The 25935-nt window shown below is 37.1% G+C and overlaps 4 protein-coding genes across 7 annotated transcripts in view; all 4 read right to left on the minus strand.

Annotated features, from left to right (window-relative positions):
• Nucleotides 1-274: 274 nt before the first annotated feature.
• On the minus strand, nt 275-1910 carry tmsb4x (thymosin beta 4 X-linked). Its single transcript, XM_058786824.1, has 3 exons — nt 1749-1910; nt 851-963; nt 275-762 (listed from the first exon to the last, which is right to left on the minus strand). Exons 2-3 carry the CDS (start codon nt 948-950, stop codon nt 728-730), a joined length of 135 nt encoding a protein of 44 aa, XP_058642807.1. The 5' UTR covers nt 951-963; nt 1749-1910; the 3' UTR covers nt 275-727.
• Nucleotides 1911-3452: 1542 nt separating this feature from the next.
• Nucleotides 3453-10189, minus strand: LOC131546817 (toll-like receptor 8). The gene is made up of 3 exons (XM_058786816.1): nt 9891-10189; nt 6353-8974; nt 3453-5585 (listed from the first exon to the last, which is right to left on the minus strand). The coding sequence occupies exons 1-3, from the start codon at nt 9891-9893 to the stop codon at nt 5136-5138; spliced, it is 3075 nt and encodes a 1024-aa protein (XP_058642799.1). The 5' UTR covers nt 9894-10189; the 3' UTR covers nt 3453-5135.
• A 1935-nt stretch (nt 10190-12124) lies between these two features.
• tlr7 (toll-like receptor 7) lies at nt 12125-16427 on the minus strand. The gene is made up of 2 exons (XM_058786815.1): nt 16121-16427; nt 12125-15409 (listed from the first exon to the last, which is right to left on the minus strand). The coding sequence occupies exons 1-2, from the start codon at nt 16127-16129 to the stop codon at nt 12269-12271; spliced, it is 3150 nt and encodes a 1049-aa protein (XP_058642798.1). The 5' UTR covers nt 16130-16427; the 3' UTR covers nt 12125-12268.
• Nucleotides 16428-16796: 369 nt separating this feature from the next.
• frmpd4 (FERM and PDZ domain containing 4) overlaps nt 16797-25935 on the minus strand; it is a 59081-nt gene continuing 49942 nt past the window's right edge. For all 4 annotated transcript variants that reach the window (XM_058787842.1, XM_058787844.1, XM_058787846.1 and 1 more), the window contains 4 exons: nt 24852-24978; nt 23274-24242; nt 21896-22966; nt 16797-18446 (listed from right to left, as the gene is read on the minus strand). In XM_058787842.1, coding sequence (XP_058643825.1) covers nt 18442-18446; nt 21896-22966; nt 23274-24242; nt 24852-24978 — 2172 coding nt within the window. In that variant the 3' untranslated portion in view covers nt 16797-18441. The remainder of the gene's footprint in view (nt 18447-21895; nt 22967-23273; nt 24243-24851; nt 24979-25935) is intronic.

The following is a 25935-nucleotide window of genomic DNA, read 5'->3' on the forward strand; positions in this document are numbered from 1 at the left end:
CTTAATTGTACTTTTTTGTAATTTAAAAGCACAAAATAATTTATAAAAAAGTAAAATATTTTTAGTTAATGTACATTTTTCTGGTCATGCTCAAAACTAAAATCTATAACAGACTAGACATTTTTATTTTTTAATTGCAAAAAATACCTATTTATTTCTCTGTATCCTCATCTAACAATTACAAACAAATTTATCAAATTAGTTGAATTCCTTCAACAAGCCGACACGGCTGAAAGCGAAAAGCACAGAACAAACATTTAAAAAGATGTCCATCTGAATATTACAGATTTTTATTTGCATTACAAAACAAAAAATTGTGCATTCCAAGACGTCAACATACAAAAAAAACACTGCATGACTTTAAAGCATTTGAGCAAGTCAACCAAGGTCACAAGAGATGTTACAAGAGTGAGTCTCTGTTACGTGTCACTCAAACTCCTAGCCCCACCCCCTCGCCACTTCTCAAAGCAGTGAAGCTTCACGCCAGGCTCCGCCGCCTCCTCATCCATATCAACAAACTTCATGAGAATAATCAGTGGTGCGCTTTACAAAAAGAGGAGTACGTGGGCACAGAAACATAGGGCTTGTACAGACGTCTGCATTTTTTTGGTTGTCCAATCACAATGCGACTTAGGTCATATTTTTCCGTTAAAAGTTAAACAGCGAGAAGACGTGAAAAAGAAGGCAATGTGGAATGTACAGTGCATAGAAGTGTGCCGAGCGAGTTTCATGACGAACCCGCCTGTTTCTCCTGTTCGATGGCTGAAAGACAAGAGCAGAGTGTTATTTGTTAAGCCTCGGGTTTCACCGTTTTATGTGCATGCCTCAGAAAATGTGTGAGAAATCGTACTTTCTTTAGACGGCAAAGGATTTTTCTCCTGAGTTTCTGTTTTCTTCAGCTTGGTTTTGTCGAAGCTGGTCACCTCCTCGAGATTTGGCTTGTCAGACATGTTTGCAGTGGGTCTGAAATCAAATGACAGGAAATGGCTTGCTGTTAAGGATGACACACACACAAAGAGACAAATGCACACAGACACAAGGCCTTATGACTAATACAGAGGCATTCAACATTAATATTCATATTAGTGCACAGCCAATGTGGGCTTTTCCAATCCTTTGTTTCCCTGATCTGAAGTATTTGGTGTCCTAATGTAACAAAATGCACTTAAATGTGCATTTCAAAGATAATTAAAAAATGCAACAAAAAGAACAAAAGCTAAAGTCTTGCTTTAATGCGATATTGTAATAGCTGGTCAAAGGAAACGCTGGTGTTGCATCACAGTCTTGAGTATTTGGTATGTAACCACCGCCCTTTCCTGCTCATTCTCGCGCACATTTCACTTCATATCAACATTTCTCTCTGTAAAAAATCATTTTAGCTTTTGCAACGATCTGAGCATATTTGCAACTCGCATTTATGCAATATTTCCCATTTTGGCGCATTGAATAAAAACTAATCAAGCTCATCATTCCTGAACAAAGAAACTACAAAGAAACCTCATCTATTGTCTCTGACAGATACATCCTAAGAATCACATTTTACATACAAGATATTTAAATTGTGTCACATTTTCTAGTCGTGATTGTAAAACGGATGCATTTATACTGTGGTGCATTTCGCCAATTATGCATAAGAGCGAAACAAGATTATAAAAATGCATTCGGATTGACATTATAGACTATAACCTAAAAGATAAGTAACGATATATTCGTGCATTCTAAAAGGGAAAAGCGATTGTCGTACTCACCAGAGTTTGTTGTAGTTGAAGTGGTTTATTCTCCAGCGGATGCAGCAGTGTGAAGAAAAGCGCAGAATCACTGGATTTATAAGCAGAGATATGCAAATCACGTGACTGACGTCACCAGACCGTTAGACGCATCCTAACTTCGCCGATTCCCTAGAAATATTATAAACCCACCAACTACATAACAAGAATAAAGCTTTTAGTTGAGAAACATTGGAAACATGCATGTATTTGAGAATTTAGGCAGTGAGAAAACGCACGAGGACCTGAAGTGAACGCCCTCCGAGAGCAACGCTGCTGTTGTGCGACAGCGACATCTGGTGGACAATCACAATACAACTACACAATCTTTAAATAAATATATAATCAGAATTGTTCTTTTTTAACGGAAAAGTTTTTATTTTTCTATTGGACAAAATTCAAGTACAAACATTTATGGCATACTTCTACTATAATAAATATTTTGACATGGGGAAACGCAAGAAACTAAAAGCTCACAAGATTACAAACAAATATATTATCTTTCTTTTTTTTTCTTTTTTGGATATTTACCCAGTAAAGTCAGTTCAACAAGACCAGATGCAGCAAAAATTGAGCTGTAAATTGATTATTTTGTGGAAATACTGCAAAACTCCTGCCTTTTGTCAGGCTAATAAGGCTAAACACTCTTATGGCTCTAAATAAATGAATGAATGAATGAATTAATTAATGAAGCGTATTGTTTTGTGTTAAGTAGGCCCATACACCAGACTTGTACTGTATAAAAGAAACCGTATTTTAGCTGGCAGGGAAGGAAAGCCGATCTAGACTGTAACAGGAAGTGTGTGTGATCAGTTCCTGTTAGCTGCTAGCAGACTATTTAGAGACATTCGAGCAGTTCCTTGCAAAATTTGCTGTGCTTTTTCATCATGTTCTGATGAAAATAGGAAACAGATGCTCCTTGTTAAATGTTTCTTTGCATCTCTTTTATTGAGTGTGTGTTTGCAAAGAGAAACAACGAAGTTTGAATTGGATTTTTTAATTGTTTGTTTTAATAGTTTGAATTTACATTTTTCAAGATTTTATAAGTGATATTCTACCTTTAAATAATGAAAACAAGTAGGCTATAAAATATTAGTGACTGAGTCAAGGATTCATATTGTGCTGCTCCTTTTCACTTTCAATTTCAAATGCATACATTTTGCTATAAAAAATGACTGGAAATATCCAGCTTTTTAATTTTATTTATTTATTTATTTATTTTAAATAAAAGTGAAACAGATGCTCCTTGTCAGAAAGTCAAAAATACAACAAACTAATGAATTAGTGAGAGTAAAGGATTAATCTTGTAGTCATGATAGTGCAGCCCCTTTCCACCTGAAATTCAATTTTACAATAAAAAAATAACTAACATGAAAATTTCCTGTGCTTTCTCATAATTTTATGATGAAATATATGAAAATGGGTGCTGTTTGTTGCTCTTGCTTGTTTGTGCAAAGGGAAATAATGACATTTGTAATGGACTTTTGTTTTAATGGTTTGATTTCACAAGATTTTACAAGTGAGTTTGTGTTTTAGATTACCCAAAAACAACAACAACAAAACTAATATATATACACACACACACACACACACACACACATATATATACACACATAAGTACAAAAATAAAATAATAATAATAATAATAATAATAATAATAATAATTAAAATGAATGACCAACTGAAAGATTGATCATGCGAGTCCAGCTCCTTTCCATTTGAAATTAAAATTTTACAAAAAAAAAAAAAAAAGAGACTAACAAGTAAATTAGGAAAATAGATGCTCCTTGTTAATATTCCTTCATATCTTCCTATGTGTTTGTGTGCAAAAGAAAAAGTTTGGTTTGAATGTTAAATACCTTTGTTTCAACTGATTGCATTAACATTTTACAAGTTAGATTTTCTTTCAAAAATCTCTTAAAACATTTTTCTCTGTGCATTGTACTGTTATGGATGTTTGTTATTTTGTCTATTTTTATTTATTTATTTTTCATAACTTAAGCAACCATGGATTTTGGAAAGGCGCTATAAAAACTAATTATTAGTAGTGTACAATGAGGCTAAAGGCACACCCTAAAAAAAAAAAAAAAATGTGCTTTTCACTGCGCCCAAAGTGTATATGACTGCAGAAAAAATATATACCTTTGTACTGAACATTAATGGAGCAACAGATTTTGTGTGAAAATAAACCACACAAGTCGTTTATTTTGTTTAAAAATCTTATAAATGTATGCGGTGGCAAGAGGGGCCTATTACCCCACACACAGGGCACACGGTATCGATACAAATACTTCAGCTAAAATAATGTTTTGTTTAATAATGTCTAAGTTAATACTTGTTCAAATAATCACTTTAGCAAAGTTTGTACTATTTTCTGCTTATTTTGATAAATATAAACTAATTATTGTTCAATAAATATACTGTCTTTAAAATATGTTAATATAACACATTTTAAAATACAGAAACAAAATCATTTTAAAAAGTAATGATTCTGAAAGCATTGAAGGAGATTCAATAATAATTTAATATATATTTACAGTAGTAACAACAAATGATATTTTATTATATGATTAATATCATGTTTTTAAATATGATGGTTTCATTCTAAACATGGTGATTATCTCTAATATGGACACATACATAATATATATGATATTTACCACCTGAATCCAACCATGTCATGTCAACAAATGGAAAAGTCAGCGATCTATTAATGATCATGTTAATTACTTTGAGAACAGAAGGGGCGCCTATTACCCCAAATACCATACTTTTACATATTCTTTTGTTATTTAAAAACTGTTGCTTTAATTAAACAAAACTGAAAATCGTAAAGAAGACCTTTGTCTTAATAATATATTCAATAGTTTTAGCGATTCTCATTTGCTACTTAAATTTACAACATTTTAAAAAACATCAAATATTAGATCAAGTACGCACAGAATCAACTTTGCGCTGCTGAGCACGATCGCGTCAAGGATCAGACAAATTTGCACGTGCATCTTGAAAAGCGGATGTTTTGGAAGGAGCTACGCCAAGTTTTTCTGCCATCTAGTGGTTTAGAGGAAAATAATATCAAAGGCACCTTTTACCTTGGGGCGCCTTTAGCCCCATTCTACCCTATTATTTTAGATTAAATGTGCAGAAAAAAAATTTATTTTCTGGTGCAAGTTTGTTTACTTTTGTTCTTTGTTTTCACTTTATCGCCTACAAAAATCTAGAATAATAAAATATTTCATCGAGATTCATGCTTTCTACTATGTGAATTGAATCTATGCAATTCACAAATTGCCACAGGGCTCTGTTTCTGTAACTAACATGGTATTAATTTTGTTTCTATAGCTCAAACCAGTTTATGCATCATTCCTCCTACATAGTGGTGAAATATCTGCTGTAGAGGTCGCTGTAAATGGCCTGGTTGTCCACTCGTATGGCGTTGCGCAGCGACTGCCAGAACCAGGCCTCGGCGGAGGGCGAATGCGGCCACTCCAGAATGCTGCGCCCGCAGAGCCGTCTGCGCAGCCGCAGAAAGTGCGAGTTCTGCAACACGGGCTCCAGCAGCAGCAGCACGATCACGTCCTCGTTATCCTCCAGAAGCCTCTGGTGCGCCAGGAAGATGGCCAGCTTGAAGGAGCCGCTGTTCACGTAGCGCTCGGTCAGGATGAAGACGGTTTTGCGGCTGTGCTGGATGCTCTGCGTCAGACTGTCCAGAATGGGAGAACCGGGAATCCAGTCCCGTTCCTCCAGGCAAATGGGCAGGAATCGCTCGCCTTGTTCCTCCAGCTGCACTCGCAGGTGATTGAGCACCCAGTCGGACACCTGCAACATCGACACTCATTGAACTGAACTGAATCAACACTGAACTGAATCTAGCTGAATAACGACACTGTTGTCTTCTGTAGAGCTGCTGAGTTCTGGACTGAACTCGTTTTATGATTGATGAACTTAGTTATTGAACTGAGCTGAATAATGACACCCATGCAGCTAACAAAATATGTTCTAAAAACATTTTATTTCCATTACATTATAAGAACGTTATTTCTGAATGTTCTCAGACATTTTTGAATTATTGAAAAAAAAATTTTTTTCTTGTTTATGCAAAGGTTAGCAAAAACATTAAGGGAATGTTCCACTTTATAATTTTTAAAAAACATTGGAACACTACTTCGAAAAGTAGTAAATAGTAAAGTTAAAAAAATTAAAAATAAAATAAAAACCTTAGACGAACAGCCAACTAAAACATTCCATGAAAGATGCATGAATAATTTGAGAACATTAATAAAGACCAGATAAGAACATTTAAAAATGTTCTAGGAATGTTTCAATAACATTATCATTAAGTTATGAAAAATATTATGTCCAGATTTTAAATGTATTAAAAACATTTTTTCTTGGTTTTGCAAACAGTATTAAATTAGCAACTTTTGAAAAGTTCCGAGAACAGTTCATGTTAGTTGGGTTTACATCAAAATTAAAATGTGTCTCATATTTAATGAAATTTGCATCATTGATTCTGTTGTTTTCCTGTGTATTATTTTGTTCTGAAACTATCTGCATTGTGTAAATGCAAAATAAGGTGACTCAACCTGTGTGTCCTTGGTGTCGTAGGTGATGAAAGCATCGTAGATGCAGCTGTCAGAGCTCAGTTGCTGATACCCAGTAAATCTGGCTTTCAAATAGTAGAATAAGTAGGAAACGTCCCAGTAGAACAGGTGCATTGCGACGGCCACAAAAGTAGTGCAAATAATGCAAAAAGTGGAGAAGAAGTACGCCAGAAATGCCAGCTGGTCATCAATGCATTCTGTAATTTTGAAACCTATCACTGCTTTACCTTTCCTCTCTTCAGGCATGGCACACGTCACTGCAGTCACCAATCTGGGGAGCTTCACTTTAGTCTTGTAAATCCACAGAATGAATTCAAGCAGGTTGCATGTGCAGTGGAAAGGGTTGCCATAGAGCGACAGCGTCTTTAGATAAATCTCGGCTTCAGATGGAAATGTGGACTGGTTGATTGTTATGAGGTAGTTGTGGCTGAGATCAAGCCTCTCTAGGTTTACCGCTCCCTGGAGGAATCCACTGGAAAGCTGGTATATTCGGTTGCGCTGCAGATCAAGGAACTCCAAAGAAGGAACATCATTTGACAAGTTACTAGATATTTTATCGATGTTGTTGTTACTTAAAATGAGCTCTCGGAGATTAGGGAATTGTCTCAACATTTCCCAGCTAACGTTCGTCAGGTGATTGTGGCTTAATTGCAACCTTTGAATGGTTCTGGGAAGATTTTTATAAATCCTAAAAGGGATCTTCTCAATATAGTTATAGGATATGTCAAGATAGGTCAGATTGGTCAAGTCTTTGAACAGCCTATCGTAAGTTCTGTCTTTCAACCTCCACATCTTGCCGAGGCTATTGTGCTGGAATTGCAGCTCTTGAAGAGACTTGCTTGACATGGTTTTGGTGGTTAATGTATAGATGCTATTGGAGCTCATATTTAACACTTTCAAAGAGGGCAAATATTTGAGAAAGTTCAAATTGTGCGTCACACCTTGCACGGTGAAGTAATGGGGGTTGTAACTAAGATCTAGCACCTCAAGACTCTGTAACTCTCGGAAAGCATAATCGTATGCCAGGTCAATTTTGTTGAAGGACAAGTCCAGATATTTGAGGTCTGGGAGCGTTGTGAATTCAGATCCATTGGGAGCCGTGGCGAAGCCATTTCTTGAGAGATTGAGGCAAGATATGTTCCCGTAAAACTGAAACTGTTCAGGGGAAATTAAGAACAGGTTGTTTTTGCTGAGATCCAACACACGACCGGTGGCATAGCACTCTGGTTTTACAAGATTTTTTGGATCGTCAAACAAATTTCCTTTAGGATAAGGTTCTGACATGGAAGGCATCATGGATGAAGATTTTAAACCAACGCCTGCATCTTTATGCAACTCTCCATTTACGGTCACTGGGTAAAGTCTGTTTTCTGAAAGATAGATTAGTTTCACATGTTGAAATTTTTCAAATATGCTTGCTTGTGCACGGACAATAAAGTTTATTCCTACATCCAACACCGACAGATTTTGTAAACCAAACAGAGAGCCGAAGGTCTCGATTTGGATTTCTTTAAAAACCAAGCCTCGAAGGTGCAGCGTCCTCAGCGAGGTTAAGTTTGCAAAGCTGGGCGATAGTGTAACTGTGTTGGGGTAAGCCTTGAGAGCGTAGTTAAACGAGAGGTCGAGTTTTGTCAGCAGTGGCAGATTATTCAAGAAAACATTATCTTGAACAGCTTTGAACAAGAAATTAAACGACAGGTAGAGTTCCTCGAGCTTTGAGATATTTGCAAACCAAGTAGGATCGATTTTCTCGATCGAATTCCCAGCGAGGTGCAGAATCCGCAGCTTTGGGAGGCCGGCAAAGGCTCGTGGATGAATTTCAATGGAAACATTTTTACACGGGATGCATGGATATGGAGCATTGTGACATCGTGGGCAGTTCCCTTGGATTTTTAGACTTATCAGATTGTCGAGTCCTCGGAAATCATGCTCTCCGACGTACGATATTCTGTTTGAAGCAAGCTCAAATGTCATCAATGAAACAGGTAATCCTTTGGGGACTTGAGTTAAGTTGTTGTAAGACAAAGTAAGATGTTTCAACCTGGTCAGGACAGAAAAACTTCCGTCTTCTATATGATAATATCTTGAGCAAGGATTCCAGTAGTAGCAGTTTCTCGAAAGGTAGATGAGTGACAGATTTTGCACATGCCTGAAGGATGTTGAGTTTAACCGGGTGATCTTGTTCTCAATCAGCTTTAGTTCTCGCAGATCCTTTGGAATATCTTTTGGTACGTCCTTTAGACCGATCCCGTTGAGCTCCAGTGTACGTAGCTTGGTCAAATTCGAAAACACCCTGCCGACAAACAGAACCTCCCTATTCTTATTGAGCCAGTTTAGATTTAGATTGGTCAGATTCACCAGGTCTTGAAAATCTGCTGCTGTTAAGTTCTTGATCTTGTTCTCAGATAGATCAAGGTAGGTTGTGTTCGGTAAGAATGCTGGAACCTTTTTGAGTCCACGTCCATGGCAGTCGACCACAACTGTCATTGTGGTTACATTTTCATGTATATCGCAGGGTTGAGTCTTCAGATTCGTCGTGTCCTTTTGACAAAGGGCTAGTGTGATCTTCAGTGTCATAATGAGCCAGATGTCTAATTTTATCACCTGTGGGATATGAAACACAGAGCTGTTAAACGGCATGGAGCAATATGAAAAATTGTGACAAAAACATTTTTAGCTTATTAAATTATTAAAATGCATTTTTATGTGCATGACATGCAATTGTCTTTGTAACCATGAACAGCATACAAAATCTAAGAGCAAGGCTTCTAATTTTATCACCTGTGGTATGAAACAGAACTGTTAAACAGCATGGTGCAATAGGACAAATTGTGGCAAAAACATTTTTAGCTTGTTAAAACAACAGATTTTTATGTGCATGACATGCAATTGTCTTTGTAACCATGAACAGCATATACAAATTATATATATTTATAATTTTATCATGCTATTATTACAGCAAATTCACAAAACATTTTGGTGAACTATACCAAAATGATTAAAGCAATGCATTTGTATGTGCATGACATGCATTAGGTCTTCGTAACCATGAACAGCATATATAAAAGTCTAAGAGCAAGGTGTCTAATTTTATCACCTGTGGTATGAAACAGAACTGTTAAACAGCATGGAGCAATACGACAAATTGTGGCAATAACATATTTAGCTTGTTAAAACAATGCATTATTATGTGCATGACATGCAATTGTCTTTGTAACCACATACAGCATATACAAAAGTCTAAGAGTAAGGCGTCTAATTTTGTCACTGATGGTAAAGCGAAATTGAGCAATTATCATTGCAAATCAACAAAACATTTTGGTGAACTATACCAAAATGATTTAAGCAATGCATTTTTATGTGCATGACATGAATTTGTCTTCATAACCATGCCATAATGCCATAAACTTGAAAAAAGCTCATCTCTTTAAAAATCAATTATGTATCATACATAACAATGAATAACCATATAGAAAAGATAAATGTTAGCTCATTAATTGAATGAAGTGCACTTCCTTACCATGGTAGCAATGTCTATGTAATGTCCAGGTTCAAGCTATGCAATGCGTAGAGCCAAAATAAGCGGCGTCTGGTAATGCACACACAGTTGCATTTAGGAAACAGGAAGTTTTGGTTTAACAGTTAAAGATTATTTTAACACTAACAGCTCTAAAAGCTGCTTTTGATCGCCACCTGGCAGTCCACTAATATAAATGGTTCAGTTTCTGTTTAATGCTGTTTGTTTTATGTTTTTTTTTTCATTAGTCACATCTTACTGGTCGCTGTGTGGATCAGTGCAGCCACAAAGATGAAAGTGGTTTCGTCAGTTGCCAGAATAAGTGAGGAAGTTCTGCCTATATTGTTCCTTCTTGTCTGTCACAGATCACATGCACATTTACAAACGTTACAGGGACCCTCTTTAGAAATCAAAACTGGAGGAGTCCTTCTCTGTATACCCCCAAATCATAATTTAATTTCAAGACACAATCCCAGCGTTTTCAACATCAGGTATATACTCAGCTTGCTTCATTATTTATCTGTAGTTCAAGATATGGAAACATATTTTAAAGGTGAAGTGATTTTTTTCAGTGGTAAGAACAGTTTCCCATATCAAGAATCACTATATGCCACTGCAATGTGCAGCGTCACTGTAAGTCAAACATTTTGTTTGAGTGTTATTTTTAGTGGTTCCGTTTGTTGACACTTCTAACACAGAAATTACACACTTTATCTTTATAACTTGAAATTTAATAAACAGCATTTTTCTAAAGTTATGTATTTTGGCAGAACAACAAATTGCCTATTTGCATATTCTCTGTGAAATGACACTAGTATTATAGCATATAAAATGCACTTGTATAATGGGGATTTCCACTATATATGATTATGATGAAAATTTAGTAACACAAAGCCTTTATGCATAATGCATTATAAAAGCATTCATAATGTACATTGTAATGAATTATATCTTGTCATAAAGTGTTTTGACCAAAGTTAAAATGCATTATAATATTTGCAAATTCCTTGTTACATTTGAAATTGGTCATATGTTTCAATGCATTATACTTTAAGGTGTAACAATGAATAGATAAGTATTACAAGGTTTTAAAACTGTGGTTGCAATTATTCATGAGATCATTCCGTGCATTACAGGGTGCATTACAAGGCAAAATTAATGCATTAAAATACTTTTATAATTAATTATATTTTAAGGCTTCAGGTGCTACTGAAAATTCAATTCTTATTATTTAGGGCACTGTATAATTCAACTATATAACTCTTTTTACCTTCATTAACACATGCACATATATTCTCTGTTTTTGTGACATTATAAAGAAGTGAAATTGTTATTTTACCCATAGATCAAGGCTACGTATATCATTAAATATATATCTAAGAATATACCGTTTTTGTTTCGTTACCTCATATTTAAGGCAATGACACGCTGCTGTGGTTTTCTCTTTTAATCACTTTCATACCGGTCCCACGAGGACCCTGGGTAACACGTCTTTGGAGACCAGGGGAAAAGCAGATGCCTCGCAGTGTTTCATTTTTTAATAAACTGAAATATACTTAAATACTGTACATTGATTTCTTAGCATGAGATTCGAAAATCCTTTGTTCCAGAAAAACAGCAATTTCTAAGATATAATGATGGAATTTTAGTTTGGATGACAGGATTAATAAAAAACTTTGTAATTTAAGACTACAATAATTTGACCTGGACAATTAAAACCAACATTACAACAACAACAACAAAAAAAAACATGATTAGCATCCTGATTGTTGAAATGACTGTAAGGATTTACAGTAAGCATAAAATTACTTAAATTAGCATAAACTGCTACTACATACTACTAAAATAACAAGCTAAACCTCAAATAATGTAAAACTATATAAACGTTTTTTTTAAAAAAAAAAAGACAAATCAGACAAAATTAAAACTTTAAAATTAAAATTAAAACAGGACCTAAAAATAAATGCTAATTCAAAGTATTAATAAGCTATAATGGTATTGTAATGATAATAAAATAACACTGCTATGAGTATTTATTTATAATAATGATACTAATGATAATAATAATAAAAAAATGATCAATAAAATAAAGTATTTGTAAAAACATTATTATTATTTTCATAAAACCTGTATACATAATAAAATAAGCAAAATGCTGTTTTAAATGAAGCTCAATCAAGTCAACTTTCCAAATATGTCAACTACCAAGGAATGAAAGTGTATGCGATCAAATCCATTGTTATTTTTATTTGTAGTTATATGGACAATAAAACAAAGTCTACCAACATTAAATTAAAGGTGGTTTTGAGGAAGAAGCTTTCAAATGCAGAAATAAAGTTAACGCTTCAGATGTGTCAGCGAGTCCATGGAGTGTGTCCCAATCACAGAGTTTCCTGGAAGAGTGTGTTGTATTGCTGACTCTCAGTTGCCATAACACTTCTGAGACTGAACCAGAAGTACCTTTGCGCTTGAGGGTTCCTCGGCCACTCGAGAACTGATTTTTTATACAACCTCTTTCTCAGTCTGAGGTACTTGGAATGACAAGGTATTTTCTCCAAGAATATCAGTACGATAACATCATTCCTTTCATCCATGAGTCGCTGGTGGGCCAAATAAAATGCTGTCCTGAAGCTGCCGCTCTTGATGTATCGTCCAGTCAGAATGAAAACAGTGCGTTTACTCAACTGTATGCTTTGGGAAAGGTTTTCAATGAGGGGACATCCAGGAACCCAATCCCGCTCTTCCAAACAGAGTTGCATCCTCGGGTCACCCTTGTCTTCCAGTTGAACGCGAAGCTCTTGCATGGCCCACTCGTGAACAGCTGGATCAGTCGTATCGTAGACAACAAAGGCATCGTAGACAGTGCTGTTGGAGGAAAGCCGACGGTATCCCTTGAGTTTGGCCAAGCAGAAGTGGTAGATGTACCAAACATCCCAAAGAAAGAGATGGCTGGAGATGGTGAGCGTGAGGATGCTGAGAATCACAGATGTCAGTAAAATGCAGAGGATGATGGATAGGGAGTTGTGTTGGCAGGCCTGGATGTTGAGGAAAATCACACTTTGACCTTTTTGGGCACTTGGTGAAGCGCAGGTGACGTCCATTGCAAGGCGTGGGATGTTCACAGACGTCCGGTTGATCCATCGGACAAACCACGTGGCATTGCAGGAGCACACAAACCGGTTGTTGTTCAAGTAAAGGGTCTGCAACTGGTCTATAACATTTCCCGGGAAGCTCGACTCATCGATGAACTGGATGCGATTGTAACTGAGATCCAGGACCTTGAGGCTGAATGCATCCTTGAGAAAATTGGGAGTCAGTTTTACAATGTTGTTCTTGTGTAGAACCAGAGTTTGGATTGATTTTGTATAGTTAGACAAGCATGCAGGAACATCTGTCAGGTGATTCCCACTGAGGTCTAACAGCTTTAGGTTTTTAAGGTACACAAGGCCCTCCCAATGAAATGACTTTAACCGGTTGTCAGTGATGTACAGCTCTGTGAGGGTGTCTGGAAGACCTTCAAAAACGTCTAGTGGGATGAAGTTTAGGTTGTTGCGAGAGATATCAAGAGACTTCAAGGCCAAAAGTTTCTTAAAGTAGTTGGCATACCTTGTGTCTCCGTCTCTCCACAACATATCAAGACGGTTGCCTTTAAACTCCAAATGCTCCAGAGAAAAACTCTCCATTTCCGTGTTGGTAGATGTCGAGATTTGATTATCGTTCATGATTAATTTGTTCAGCTTACCCAGGTTCTTTGTAAAATTCAGCATGTGAGTTAAACCCTCAGCCACAAAGTAATGGCTGTTACGGCTGATATCCAGAACCACCAGGCTGCTCAGTTCCTGAAATGCTGAAGAGAACATCAAATCCAAACGATTGTCTGAAAAGTCTAGATATTGTAAATTCTTCAACTGGACAAACTCAGAACCGTTCAAACTCTGGCTCATGGCGTTCCCAGAGAGATTTAAACAATTCAGCTCTTCAAAATCCAGAAATCTGGAATGAAGGAAAAATATGTTATTCCTACTAATATCCAACGTTTTCCCAAAGGAACTACATTCGTTGTTGAAAGGACTTGAAATCCAGAGTTCCTTGTCCTTGTATTTGCAGCTGCGTGCATATTCGTCATAAAGGAAATAGTGCATATCCTTCACTTCTCCATTGTGGTACTGTGCACCTTGCGACATTGGAGAACTATAATGGTTTTCTCTGTGGTTAGAAAGCAAAGTTTCTCCTTGAGAAGGCATTGAGATTTTGTTGTCGGACAAGTTGATGATTTTGAAGCTTTTCAGGTTCCTCAGGACGCTGAGATGTGCTATCTTTATGAAGTTTGTGCCGAGATCAATGAGCTCCAGTTTGTTCAAATTAGCCAACGGTTGGATGTCTTCCTGCTTGAGTTCTTGAAAAACATACCCTCTGATTCTTAGGACCTTCAGAGATTTAAGGTGATGGAATGATCTTGAAAGGTTGAGGGATGTAGGATACACCTGGAGCTCGTAATTGAAAGACAGATCCAACTCTTCCAGATTAGGCAACAACGAAGGAAAGGAGGTGCATGTTATCTCTTTAGCCAAAAAGTTGCTCGAGAGGTCTAGAAGACTAAGTTGAGTCAGGTTTTGAAACCACTCCAAAGGGATGTGTGTTAAAGAATTACTATGAAGCCGAAGAGTCTTTAGGTTCTTCAGGGTCTTGAAGGAGTTTGGATGTATCTGAAGGGGAGCATTATTTGGGCATGGAACGCATGGGAAAGGTGCATTATAACAACGTGGACAATTCCCACTCAAGTCCAGTATCTCCAGCTCCGTCAGGTTGTGAAAGTCCATTTCTGTTATTGTCTGAATATTGTTGTTGTACAGGTACAGCTCTTTGAGGCTGGATGGTAGTTGGTGGGGGATGTAGGACAAGTTGTTAGACTTCAGAGAAAGCAAAGTCATCTTGTCAAGCTGCACAAATGCATCCTTTTCGATATAATATGATGTGTTGCACGGGTTCCGGAAGTAGCAGTTCTGGCCGAGATACAGTGTTTGGATATTCGTCAGTTCTGTCAGATTCTCCTTAAGGATTGAATAAATACTATTGACCTCGAGACTCAGAAGCACTATGTTGGGAGGAAGGCCCTTGGGTATGCTGGACAGTTGGTTGCCATCCAAATAAAGCGACTTGAGGTTCTTTAGCTTCCAGAAGGTGCCATTGTCAATCGTCAAGCTCTGGGTGCAGACGCGGTCTTTGGGTCCGACCTTGATTGGTACGCAGTTGCAGCGCAGGTCGATCTCAGTGATGTTCTGCAGTTTGTGAAACGAATCATTCGTAATATGGGGTATGTGGTTGATCGTTAGGGTCAGGTTGGTGGTATTCGTTGGGATTCCCAAAGGAATTTCGGTTAGTTCTCGTTCAGTGCAGTTGACGGTGACCTCACTCCCGTTACTAACCAGAGAAACGTCACACTTCAGACTTTTGGGGTACCACTCAGCTGCATTCAGCAAACAGATGAGACCAGCAAAGATGGTGAATGTCTTCTCTGTCATCTGACAGAGGAAGATGGTGTGTGTTAAAACGTAGAATAATGATAAAACAATAGACTCATGAGTCTACATACAGTAGGCTAATTGTCATTCACAAACTTTACACATTTCTGCTCATTATGCACTCTCAGAAAAAAAGGCAAATAGCTGTCACTGGGGAGGCACCCTTTCAAAAATATATACATTTGTATCTTGTGTACCCCTAAATTGTGCATATTTGTACCTAAATGCTACACATTACATTTTGAAAAGGTACCATAAGGTACCATGTATGAAGTATGCTTTTTTTTTTTCTTTGTGAGCTGTGGCAATGGATAATGATTATGATGGTATTATGAGCTTTATCTGTGTTAAATTACATTTAGCTGGATTCAGATTTATGACATTAGCTTGAAAAATGACACAGATCTTTACATAACCCTGTTTAACACATTTTACATGTTTACAGTGACTACATACATGTTCCCCCAAATCAGTGCACAAAATGTAAAAAAAAAAAAAAAAAAAAGTTTTAACTGATATTTCTGGCATAGTTTTACATTTTAATAAAAATTTTCAATCATTCAGGAAATAAACTAACATTTTATGAATGCATTAGCTGCATATTAAGAAAAAACGCACTTGCAGTAACTACCTCAGTGCATCTTTGTTTTGAGACAATCACAATATGAGAGAGATGAATACTGTAAATGAAATAAACATTCAATTACTCACCATCATCATCAGACCTGGGGTTCTTTTTTGACGTTCGTGACTTGTTGTTCGGTACTTTTGCTGGTTTTTCAAGTTGCACACCCTGTGCTACTTGAAGAACAGGTGTTATTGACCAATGTTAACCCCCCAATGTTGTAAAAAATTACAAACAAAAGTGAGAGTGGGTATATTTAAACGTAACTTCCCCTTGAAAACAAAGTTGTTCTGAATCTTTTTCCTTGTAATTCTGCAAAGTGATTATATTACCAAACTACAACCTATCAGCATTGTTATCTTAAATTTGTGTGATGTATAATGGATGAATTATATGTTATTAGAACAATATTGCCACTGAAACACCACCATAAAGAGGAACATCATTACTTTCATCCTTTATCTCAAGGGACGAGTTTCTGTACTAGAGATTAAGCAAAACAATGTCAGGGGTTTGCTCAAGTTCTGCTATGATTTCCTCATAAATGAAAGCAAAACCAGAAAAAGTGAAGCACTTCAATTATGAAATGATCAAAAATATTCTCTCTGCCCAACATAACAGTTGCTTCTTCAGCACACAAGTACAGGCAGAAAAATTGAGAATAGAAAGAGGAAGAACATTTCAAACAATGTAATTCACATGCTATTTATAAATTAATTACTGGCATAAGACAGGAAATAAAATGACTCACTAAGAAAAGAAAGACGAGATCACAGTTTTCAAGCTGAAATATTTAATGAAGATGATTCAAATAAAATACATTACGATTATTATTTAAAGTCAACATGAAATCAAAATGGACCTATTTACTTTCTTAAATTACTTTCCTGGTCTTACTGTGAACAATTCTTAAGTGCAGGTTATTCTAAATAAATAATAATAAAAAAAAAAAAAAAAAGTAATAATATTTCAGCAAAGCGTGGTAACTTCACCTCAAAAATGATTTATCAAACACTCTCTCCAGCAAATCATGGATAAAATTCTGTCCTACACTTTTCTTGAAGACATTACACTGGGAAATACATCAGATGACAGTAGTTAAAATCGATTGAGAACGACGCTTCATGTTGACTTTAAATTGTTTAAGTAAATGTATGCATTAGCCAGTCAAATAAGAACAGCAAATGAAACGGTGCAAGTTGAGAACAGAATTACAGTTTACAGATCATATAGTGGCTTAAATTGATCTTATTTTTGAATGTGAAGCTCTTCTGGTATGAAGACTAAAATAAACACATGGAACAAAACGGATGCGTCTATCAGGTGCTGTGATTGATATATATATATATATATATATATATATTGTCTTTTAAAAATTCTATGTATTGTAGAATACTTCCTTTTCATTTTACATATTACACAAAATATACACAAGCACTGTTATCACAGTGGATCGCAATGGCCGGATTATCTCGATCTTCATGACAAACGTACAGTATGCGTGATATCATATGGCTTTACTATGGCTAAATAAAAGCAGTGATTTTCGACATATGGCCATTGCTGCAACCAAATAACAGCGTACCGAATGCTAATTAAGTTTTGCTTTGGTCATCAAAAAATATCTTTCCAAAGCTTCCACGCAAAGTAAATAAAGTGACTTCCCGAATCGCTCCAACTAGCGTTTCGAAATGTCCTTTTGCTGCTTAACAAAAAATCCTCAGGGCATAACCCGCACATGCAGTCTTAGAGAATGTGGCTAAACGAGACATATTAAGTGACCAGTGCAAGAATTTCTCAGAGCAATGCACAGTTCTTATGCCTGGATTGTGTGTCGTCCAAAGGAATCAGGAGATGGACTTGCCTTGTTCCAATGCTTGTTGTCTTAAACTTGTTTTCTGTGCTGACTTCTGTAACGTCAAACCATCTGTCATTCGCTTCCATTTCAGAAGATTAAAGTCAACAAGAAATCTAAATGTTATCCCATTTACTTTCTTCCTCATTCCAACTCCTTCCCTCCAACCATTCTGGCACAACTTTTCAAATCCAGTTCTGGCGGATACATCACATTAATGGAAGCCAAATGGGTTTTGGGTTTCATGTTGACTTTGGGAATGACAGTGTTGTAATCGGCTCTTTCAAGGGTTGATTGGGTGATTACGACCAGTTTCCATAAAAAGTGTCAATGCTCCCTGAGCCAATAGTTGTCTTATTAAGATTCCTTTTCTGCCTCCCTGAGGCAACCAGAGCGGGGGTCATTTGAGGCCAAGTGCAAGAATAAACAGGGAAGCATTCAAGACCTCCGATCACCTCTGGTTTGGCACATAGGAAACTGTGCTATGGATGAATATGGACATATTGTGAGAGAAGACGATGATTCTTCCGTTTTATCTCCATCTGCAGCATGCTACACTGGGGGAGGAAAAAGAGAGGGACATATTAGTCGGCCAGTATTCAGTCTCATAATTTCATGCTTCAGGATATCTGAAATCCCCTCAAAGTTCCTGCTCATCCTGATTCAGCATGATAAGGTAATGACTGAAATGAATGACGTCAATGATAAGCCTGGGCAGGATACTTCGGAAACGTTCTACACAAGGCTTAATGTTCCAAATCAGGAAATTCTAATTACTTCCTAAAACTTAAAATCTGCAGAATAGTAATTCCTGATTTGAAGGTGAAGTGGTCCATGTCTGCGCCACTAATGGTACTGTATAGTAGGGGTGGGCGCTATACTGGTATTAACGTGACTACCGGTATTATGTTGTGCCATGATATGGATTTTGCTATACCGTGAATACCGTTATATATTCATGGATTTCATTGGATGGACAAACTACTTGATCAGAGAGAGAAAAAGAGATGCCCCGCTTGATCAGACATAAATCAGAACCGGAAACGAACAATAAATATTTTTTTCTACCTAATAGATTGTGTTTTATTAATGTCTACACCTAACCTAAACCTACCCATACAGTAATGCAGATACATAAAATATTGTTGTTCAGCATGAGAAAAAAAGACACAACATTGATGTTCACATGCGCAGTAAGCCCTGGTAGGAAAATCTGACGGGTAGGATAGTTTTTGCTCCAAACACACGATCGGCTTTTCGGAACTGCACACAAACTGGATTGCAATAATTTCCCAAAATGTAATTTGTGTGGCAATATTACTAAGTCTGTAAACGGCCATTAACACAGGACAAAGACGCAGGACACGGACACAAAGAGAGAAAATACTGTAGGCAGGCAGCGCAAGATCACTGTTCACAATACTCGAAATATAGGAAGAAAAATATAAATAATGAACTGGGGGCAGGGGGTTAATATTAATGAGCATCTGAAGGGATCTTTCTTCAGAAAACTTTAGAAGGCATTTTCTCATATTCTATTTTTGCCTTAGATCTAGAAATCGTGTTTTGTTTTTGTTTTTTTCTAGTTATACAAGGTTAAAATGCATATTTTGCCTGTAATTTAACTAAGGTCTACTAAAATGTGATTCCATTTTTTTTTTTATTGTCATAATATCTATCTATATCGTCTGGACAGTGGAAAATATCGTGATATGAATTTTAGCTCATATCGCCCACCCCTACTGTATAGAATTGCAATCTGACTTTTTTTTGCAGAATTGCAGCACACTGACTCTGAGGAATGAATAGTTTCACTTTTAATCAATATTAAACAATTTTAATTCATTTGCACTGCTATTTTCACAACACAAAACCACTGCACCCTTAAATGTAGTTAGCTACTTTTCATTACTAACTAAAAGTGTAGCTAACTACATTTTAAAATGGTAGCGGAAGGGAGAGTTCACCCAAAAATTAAAATTGCCATCATTTACCCATCCTCATGTTGTTCCAAACCATTTAGAATCCTTTCCTCTGTTGAACACAAAAGAAAATATTTTGAAGAATATGGGCATTGACTTAGTATTTTTTTTCCATACTACGGAAGTCAATGGCTACCAGCAACTGTCTGGTTACCAACATTCTTGAAAGTAGTAAATGACAATTTTACGTTTTGCTGAACTACCCTTTACCTGCAGTTTATCTACTTTTAAGTTAAATGACAATACTTATAAACAGTATTGACATCCCCTTGAACTTTTTCATTTTTGTTGTTTTACTGCATTGAATCAAAGTACATAATCTGGTCAACAGAAAAAAAGTGAAAATACATCTCTATGCAAGTAATCTACAATAATTAGCATTATATTATTATTTAATATAACGTCAGATTTCATCATTGGTGCAACCTTTTTATTGTATGTTAAATAGCTTTTGTGTACTCAAGGACTTTCAATTGATTGTAGCATATATGAGTCAGCACTGTGGAAGACCATGAAGAAAAAAAACCTCCACGCAGCACTATGAAACAGTAATTGAAAAGCACCAGGCAGGGATTTCCATGTCATTGAGCTTCCCTTGGAGTAGCAGTTAAATCGATAATTAAGAAATGGGAAAATATGACACAGCAGTAAATGCACCAAGAGCAGGGCGTCCTCAAACTGTGCGTCATCGTGCAACGAGGAGACGAATGAGGGAGGACACCAAGAGACCGATGTAACAAGCTCCAGACTGTGCAAATAACAACTGCTGCTGCCGCTGAAGAGAAGCTACTGTTAAAAATGTCATGCAATATCTCGGATACAGATATGCCAGAAGACTAACCTATCAGACTAAACAACATGTTAATGTATAACCAGAAATACACCATATCCACAGTGAATCATGCTGTGAGGATCCTTTGAAGGTTTTGAGGCTGGAGGGCCAAATGAATGCAGCAAAATATAGGAGTCAGCAAGACACCTGGAACTCAAGGAGAATCAGATTTCCAGCAAGACCACAAACACAAAGCCAAAGATACACAAGAAAGACTTCAAAACAACAACATTTATGTCCTTTAGTGGTCAAGTGTTTAGGGGCCAGTTGCACCATCTGGGTGCAAGTTACAACTTACCCTAGTTTTGACTACTGAGTACTAAGTTACAACTCACTGTATGCACTACAAAATGTTTTTCCATTGCACTTGTAAATTTAGTTGAAACAACTATTCATAAACAAAATATTTACGGAAGCCTCCAACCAGGAGTAACGGATGGAATAAAATATCGGACTGAATTGTATCAATAAGCTCTTGTTTTACCTGACAAACTTCAATTCTTTAGACATACAGTATATGATAACTTTGACATTTAGACTTGTTTACATTTCAAGAGAGATGACATTATTTCAATAGATCTCTTTTTAATGGCTCTTCAACACAAACCCAACATCATTTATGCTCTCTTTGTATGAGTATTTATTTATTCATTCTTATTCATTTCAAATACAGTTTTATGATAGAGTAGTATTATATTTCAGTGGAACTGTATTTTTACCATTAGTTACACAATGCAAAAGTTTATACTTACGCAAATTATTGTTTAATAACTGTTATACATGTTTACAAAGAAATAGGTTTCACTTTGAGTTGATCAAATCCTAGATTCCATGTTGTAGAGAAATAAATAGCCAAGGGGTGTGAATACTTTTTTTTTTACAAGCACTGTATGATCAGCTTACAGCTTGAAAGGCTAGTTTTAGGGAAGTTTCCCCAACACTATGTGGGACAATTAGTCGAATTAGGTTAGCTTCAGTTTGAATCCAGACGAGGGCTACAAAAACCCTTAACTTGCTCACCAGCTCTAACTAAATGTTAAATGATTCAGATGCTGACCAACAATGTGAGTCTCTAACTCCGCATGGTCAAGCTTTGCAGTTTCTACATAGCAAAAATGAACAGATAGATAACGGTGTCATTAGGTTAGTTAAAGATCACATTTGACAAGTTAAACTTTCAAGCTTGCAGTACCTGTAGTTTCTCTGATCTTGGGCAACCTTTGGCATCCCTCTCGGCCTGACTCTTGGCCAGCCTGTCCGTGGTGCTTCCGCAAAAACGTTCCATCTACGTTCTGATTTGGATATCCGAGACCTTTCAGAGAGGACTCTCCATGCAGATGGACGCTATCCACCGTGCACAGAGGAGAGTCCATTGGCGTCACGGAGCTACTGCTTCCCGTACTGCAGCCGGCATCGATGGACGAACACTGGGAACTCTGGAGGGAATGAATTCCCTCGCTCTGTAAAGACGACATCCTTTTGGACAAGTGGTACTCGTATAACCGTGTCACTTCTTGTTCGGATGAAGCTGCCTTGCTCTGTTGATGTTCATTCCGGGCTCGTTCAATCATAAATTGTTCTTTGGCGGGGGAACTTGTGTTCAAGTCTATCGAGTCCTTCAAACTAACTTTTTGGGTTACCCTGTCTGCATGCGACGGACCGCCGTCACCAACTACCTCAGAGTAAATGTGCTCTTCAGATTTATTATTCAGAATCATATGCAATCTTTGATTGCTTTCTTGAAACGCATAAGACATCCTTTCCAAGTCAAAGGGACCTGAACGCTGGGAATCTCGTCCATTGAAATTGTTGTACATCCCAACAAGATCCTCTGATTCTGTGATGTTCATCTGACGGGCTTCTGCTTGGGCGCTCAATTTCATCCCACCATCTTGCTCCTCGATCTTCCCCTGCGGCATTCCCATCATCACGTCCCTGTGCATTTTGTTGAAGTAGTCCGTCAACGACTTGGTTTCCATTGTTTCTGGCTCCATCTCGAAGTGGTCCGAACGGAGAGTGGCAACCGCGGCAGACTGGGAGTCGTCTAGAGACGCCCGGACCTCACACGGCACCAGTCGAAACTCAGTCTCCTCTTCTGCTAGAGTTTGGTACCCTTCGGCTGTGGCTACTAACATTTTCAGAGAGTTTTCGGAGAGTTTCTGAGCTGCGGCCAGCTCTGAACTCTCCGTCATTTCGGATGAATTTGTCTCATTCCCAGAATCAGAAGAGGACTCGGGGCTAAAGGACCGAGATATTTCTACACCTGTGTGTCACAAAGAGACAAACATTTTAGCCATCACACCATACACACGTATACTTTAAAATAGTTTATTTGTACAAAACGTTGAAGGCTATGAAATGCAACAAATAAGAACATAAATAATGAAATACATGAACAAAAATGAACCACAAATCATAATGAGATCACAATTACATTTCTAATAAAACAAATGCACACACAATACATGGGGTTTGCATTGAAGACAATGGAATACGGAGAAACAAAACCAAAATAAAGGAATGGCTGGAAGGTCAACGTCAATGAATAAACGTTACAATAGTGTAAGAACCTGAACTATTGTCCGATTGTGGATGAGACTGTTCCTCGGAGGCCGCCAAGGCCTCCAGAGCTTGTAATGTGGAGACAACAGCGTCATTGAACACTTCCTCGGTCCCACCGGCCACTTGCGTCGGAACCGAATCGATCAGCGACACAGGGATGTCGTTTTTTAAGCCTTTTCGCTCTTGGTGGTCATCTTCATCCGAGCTATCCCTGAACCCTGGTGGTGGAGCGGCGATCGCCAAGTTTAGAGACTGCAACAGGTCATCGCTGTCCTCCTCGTCGTCACCCTCTGGTGGCGGCGGAAGCGAAGTGAGGTCAATAATGTCGTCGCTAGATTCCGAGAGTGACAGGAGAGAGTTCGCCTTGTCCTTCATCTCCCCCATCATCATCATCATGTCCTCCTCGCAACTAATGTCGTCGTCGTCCTCGGCGTCATCCGTAGTCTCGGCGTAGCAGATATCGCGCAGCAAAGGCTCCTCGATGCCTTCCGTCGTACCGAAGATCTTAGCATCGCCGTAGACCATGTGGGAACCGTACTGGAAGCCATCGACCTCCAGTGACGCTTCCAGTGGCTTGTAGTCCTTCTGTTGCGCATACATGTACCGGTGCTCCTCCAGCACTTCTGGGATGTCCTCCATCAGTCTTTGGTATCCCAAGTTCTGAGGGTTCACAGAGTCCAGCGGAGGATCACCGAATATAAAGGACACCTTGGCGCTTCTGGGCGACTCTTGAGGTTTGCCTTTTGGGACACTGAAGTAGGGCTGAGGATGCATGTGGCTTGCTCTGCTCGCCCGCTCAGCTTTCTCGTCCCCATGCATGCGATGCTGCAACTGGTGCATTTCAGAGACAGTGGGGGAAATATCAAACTCTCTTCGCCCACAGATGGCGTATTCGGGGTGGGGCTCGTCACATGCACTGCAGGAACCGTAATTCCAGTCGATTGCTTGGTAGTTGTGCTTGACCCTTGAGTCTTGTCCTTAGACGTAAACAAAAAAGGAGAAGATGCCGTTGTCAGCATGTTATTAAAGTATCAGATTCACAACAAAACAATTTAAATAAGGGGATTCTTAAACTTTTTGATTCAAATGACCCCCACTGTCCGATGTAATATTCCAAATATTAGCCAAAAATATCCCATTATATTGGACAAAATATATCTGTCTGTAATTAAGACAAAGCTGGCTGTTTTCAAACTCTTTATTAATAAACACCAGAAGTATTGATAAAGTATATTAAATTAATTTAATCATGGTTGATTTTGTGATTACAGAAGTTTCAAGAACTGTGTGTTGTTCAATAAAATAGTTATTGAAGTGGAAAAAGAATAATGATTTGAGTTTGCATCTTGCATGTTAATTAATTTAGATTTTTTAAAATATAACAATAACTTTTCATTTGTTAACATTAGTTAGCATTTATTCTTCTTAGTTGATGTTAATTTTAACATTCATAATTTGTTATAACAAATAAATAAAGTTTGCTGATGCTAAATTGAGTTGAGAACCACTGCCTTAAAAAATAAACAAGCAACTATATCAAGCAGACAAATGAATTGTTATATTGTTATATATGTGCATGCTCTTACCTGCAGTGTTACTGTTGTTCGCCATGTTGAAGATGGACCTCCGTGAATCGACCAGCAGCCTGTAATAACCAGCAGTCAAACAGGCCAGGTTCATAGCGTCACTGGATTCCATTATAAGTGTGATGGGCTACAGAAAGAAATGCATAAATAATCAGTAAATACAGCATTAAGCTATGGGAGGCTGCACAATTTAAATGATTTTACGGTAGCATCTGCAAAAACTGTTTTTCAATCAATATTTACATTCATTAATATTAACAGTTTTTAGTTCATGCTTGTAAAGCAATGTAGCAAACTTAACGTACTGCATGTATTGTCTTATGCATGCTTCATTTTAAAAAACATGTGTCAGTAACTATGAATTATTAATTCTTTTTTTTTTTTATAAGCACTGGATGAAAGGGATGTTGAACTGTGTGTTACCGTATATACAACTGGTGTAATGCATGTGGTAAACAGTCAGTAAATAGTATTTTTCAATAATTTATTAATAATCAAAATAATCAGCTAGGTAATTTTAACAGTTTTTCGTTCATGTTTGCACAGCAATGTAGTAAACCTATTATAGTGCATTTATATTTTCTATTGTATTCATTGCCTTAATTATCCATTTTATCAAATGATTAACTATCAATCAATTATTAATTCATGTTTTCATAATAAGCATTGGATAAAAAGGATGTTGAATTGTTATGTGTCCTTTATGTTGTATACAATTGGTGAAATGCATGCGGTAAATAGTCAATAAATAGTTTATTTATCAATAATGTATATTTTCAATATGCATTTATTGACTTATCTATCTGTTTTATAAAATGAAGCATTCAAATGTCTGAAAATATGAATTATTAATTCGCATTTTCACAATAAGCATTAAATAAAAGGCATGTTGAATTGTTATGTGTCTTTAATAATTTATACAACTGGTGTAATGCATGTGGTAAATCGTCAATAACTGGTATTAAATGATCAATGATTTATTAATCATCAAAATAATCTGTCATATAATGCAGTTTTTAGTTCATGTTTGTAAAGCAAACTTAATGTAGTTGTTTTATATTTTCTATTGCATTTATAAAATGAA

The sequence above is a fragment of the Onychostoma macrolepis genome, chromosome 09 (genome assembly GCF_012432095.1).
Source record: "Onychostoma macrolepis isolate SWU-2019 chromosome 09, ASM1243209v1, whole genome shotgun sequence".
Taxonomy (NCBI): domain Eukaryota; kingdom Metazoa; phylum Chordata; class Actinopteri; order Cypriniformes; family Cyprinidae; genus Onychostoma; species Onychostoma macrolepis.

What these genes read in the sequence shown, in the direction of transcription:
- LOC131546817 (XM_058786816.1), bottom strand. An exon ending in ACGACACCAAGGACACACAG is followed by an intron (nt 5,586 to 6,352) that starts GTTGAGTCACCT and finishes TCGATGTTGCAG; the next exon opens with GTGTCCGACTGGGTGCTCAA.
- tmsb4x (XM_058786824.1), bottom strand. Translation starts at nt 950, where the DNA reads ATGTCTGACAAGCCAAATCTCGAGGAGGTGACCAGCTTCGACAAAACC. An exon ending in TCCTTTGCCGTCTAAAGAAA is followed by an intron (nt 763 to 850) that starts GTACGATTTCTC and finishes CTTGTCTTTCAG; the next exon opens with CCATCGAACAGGAGAAACAG.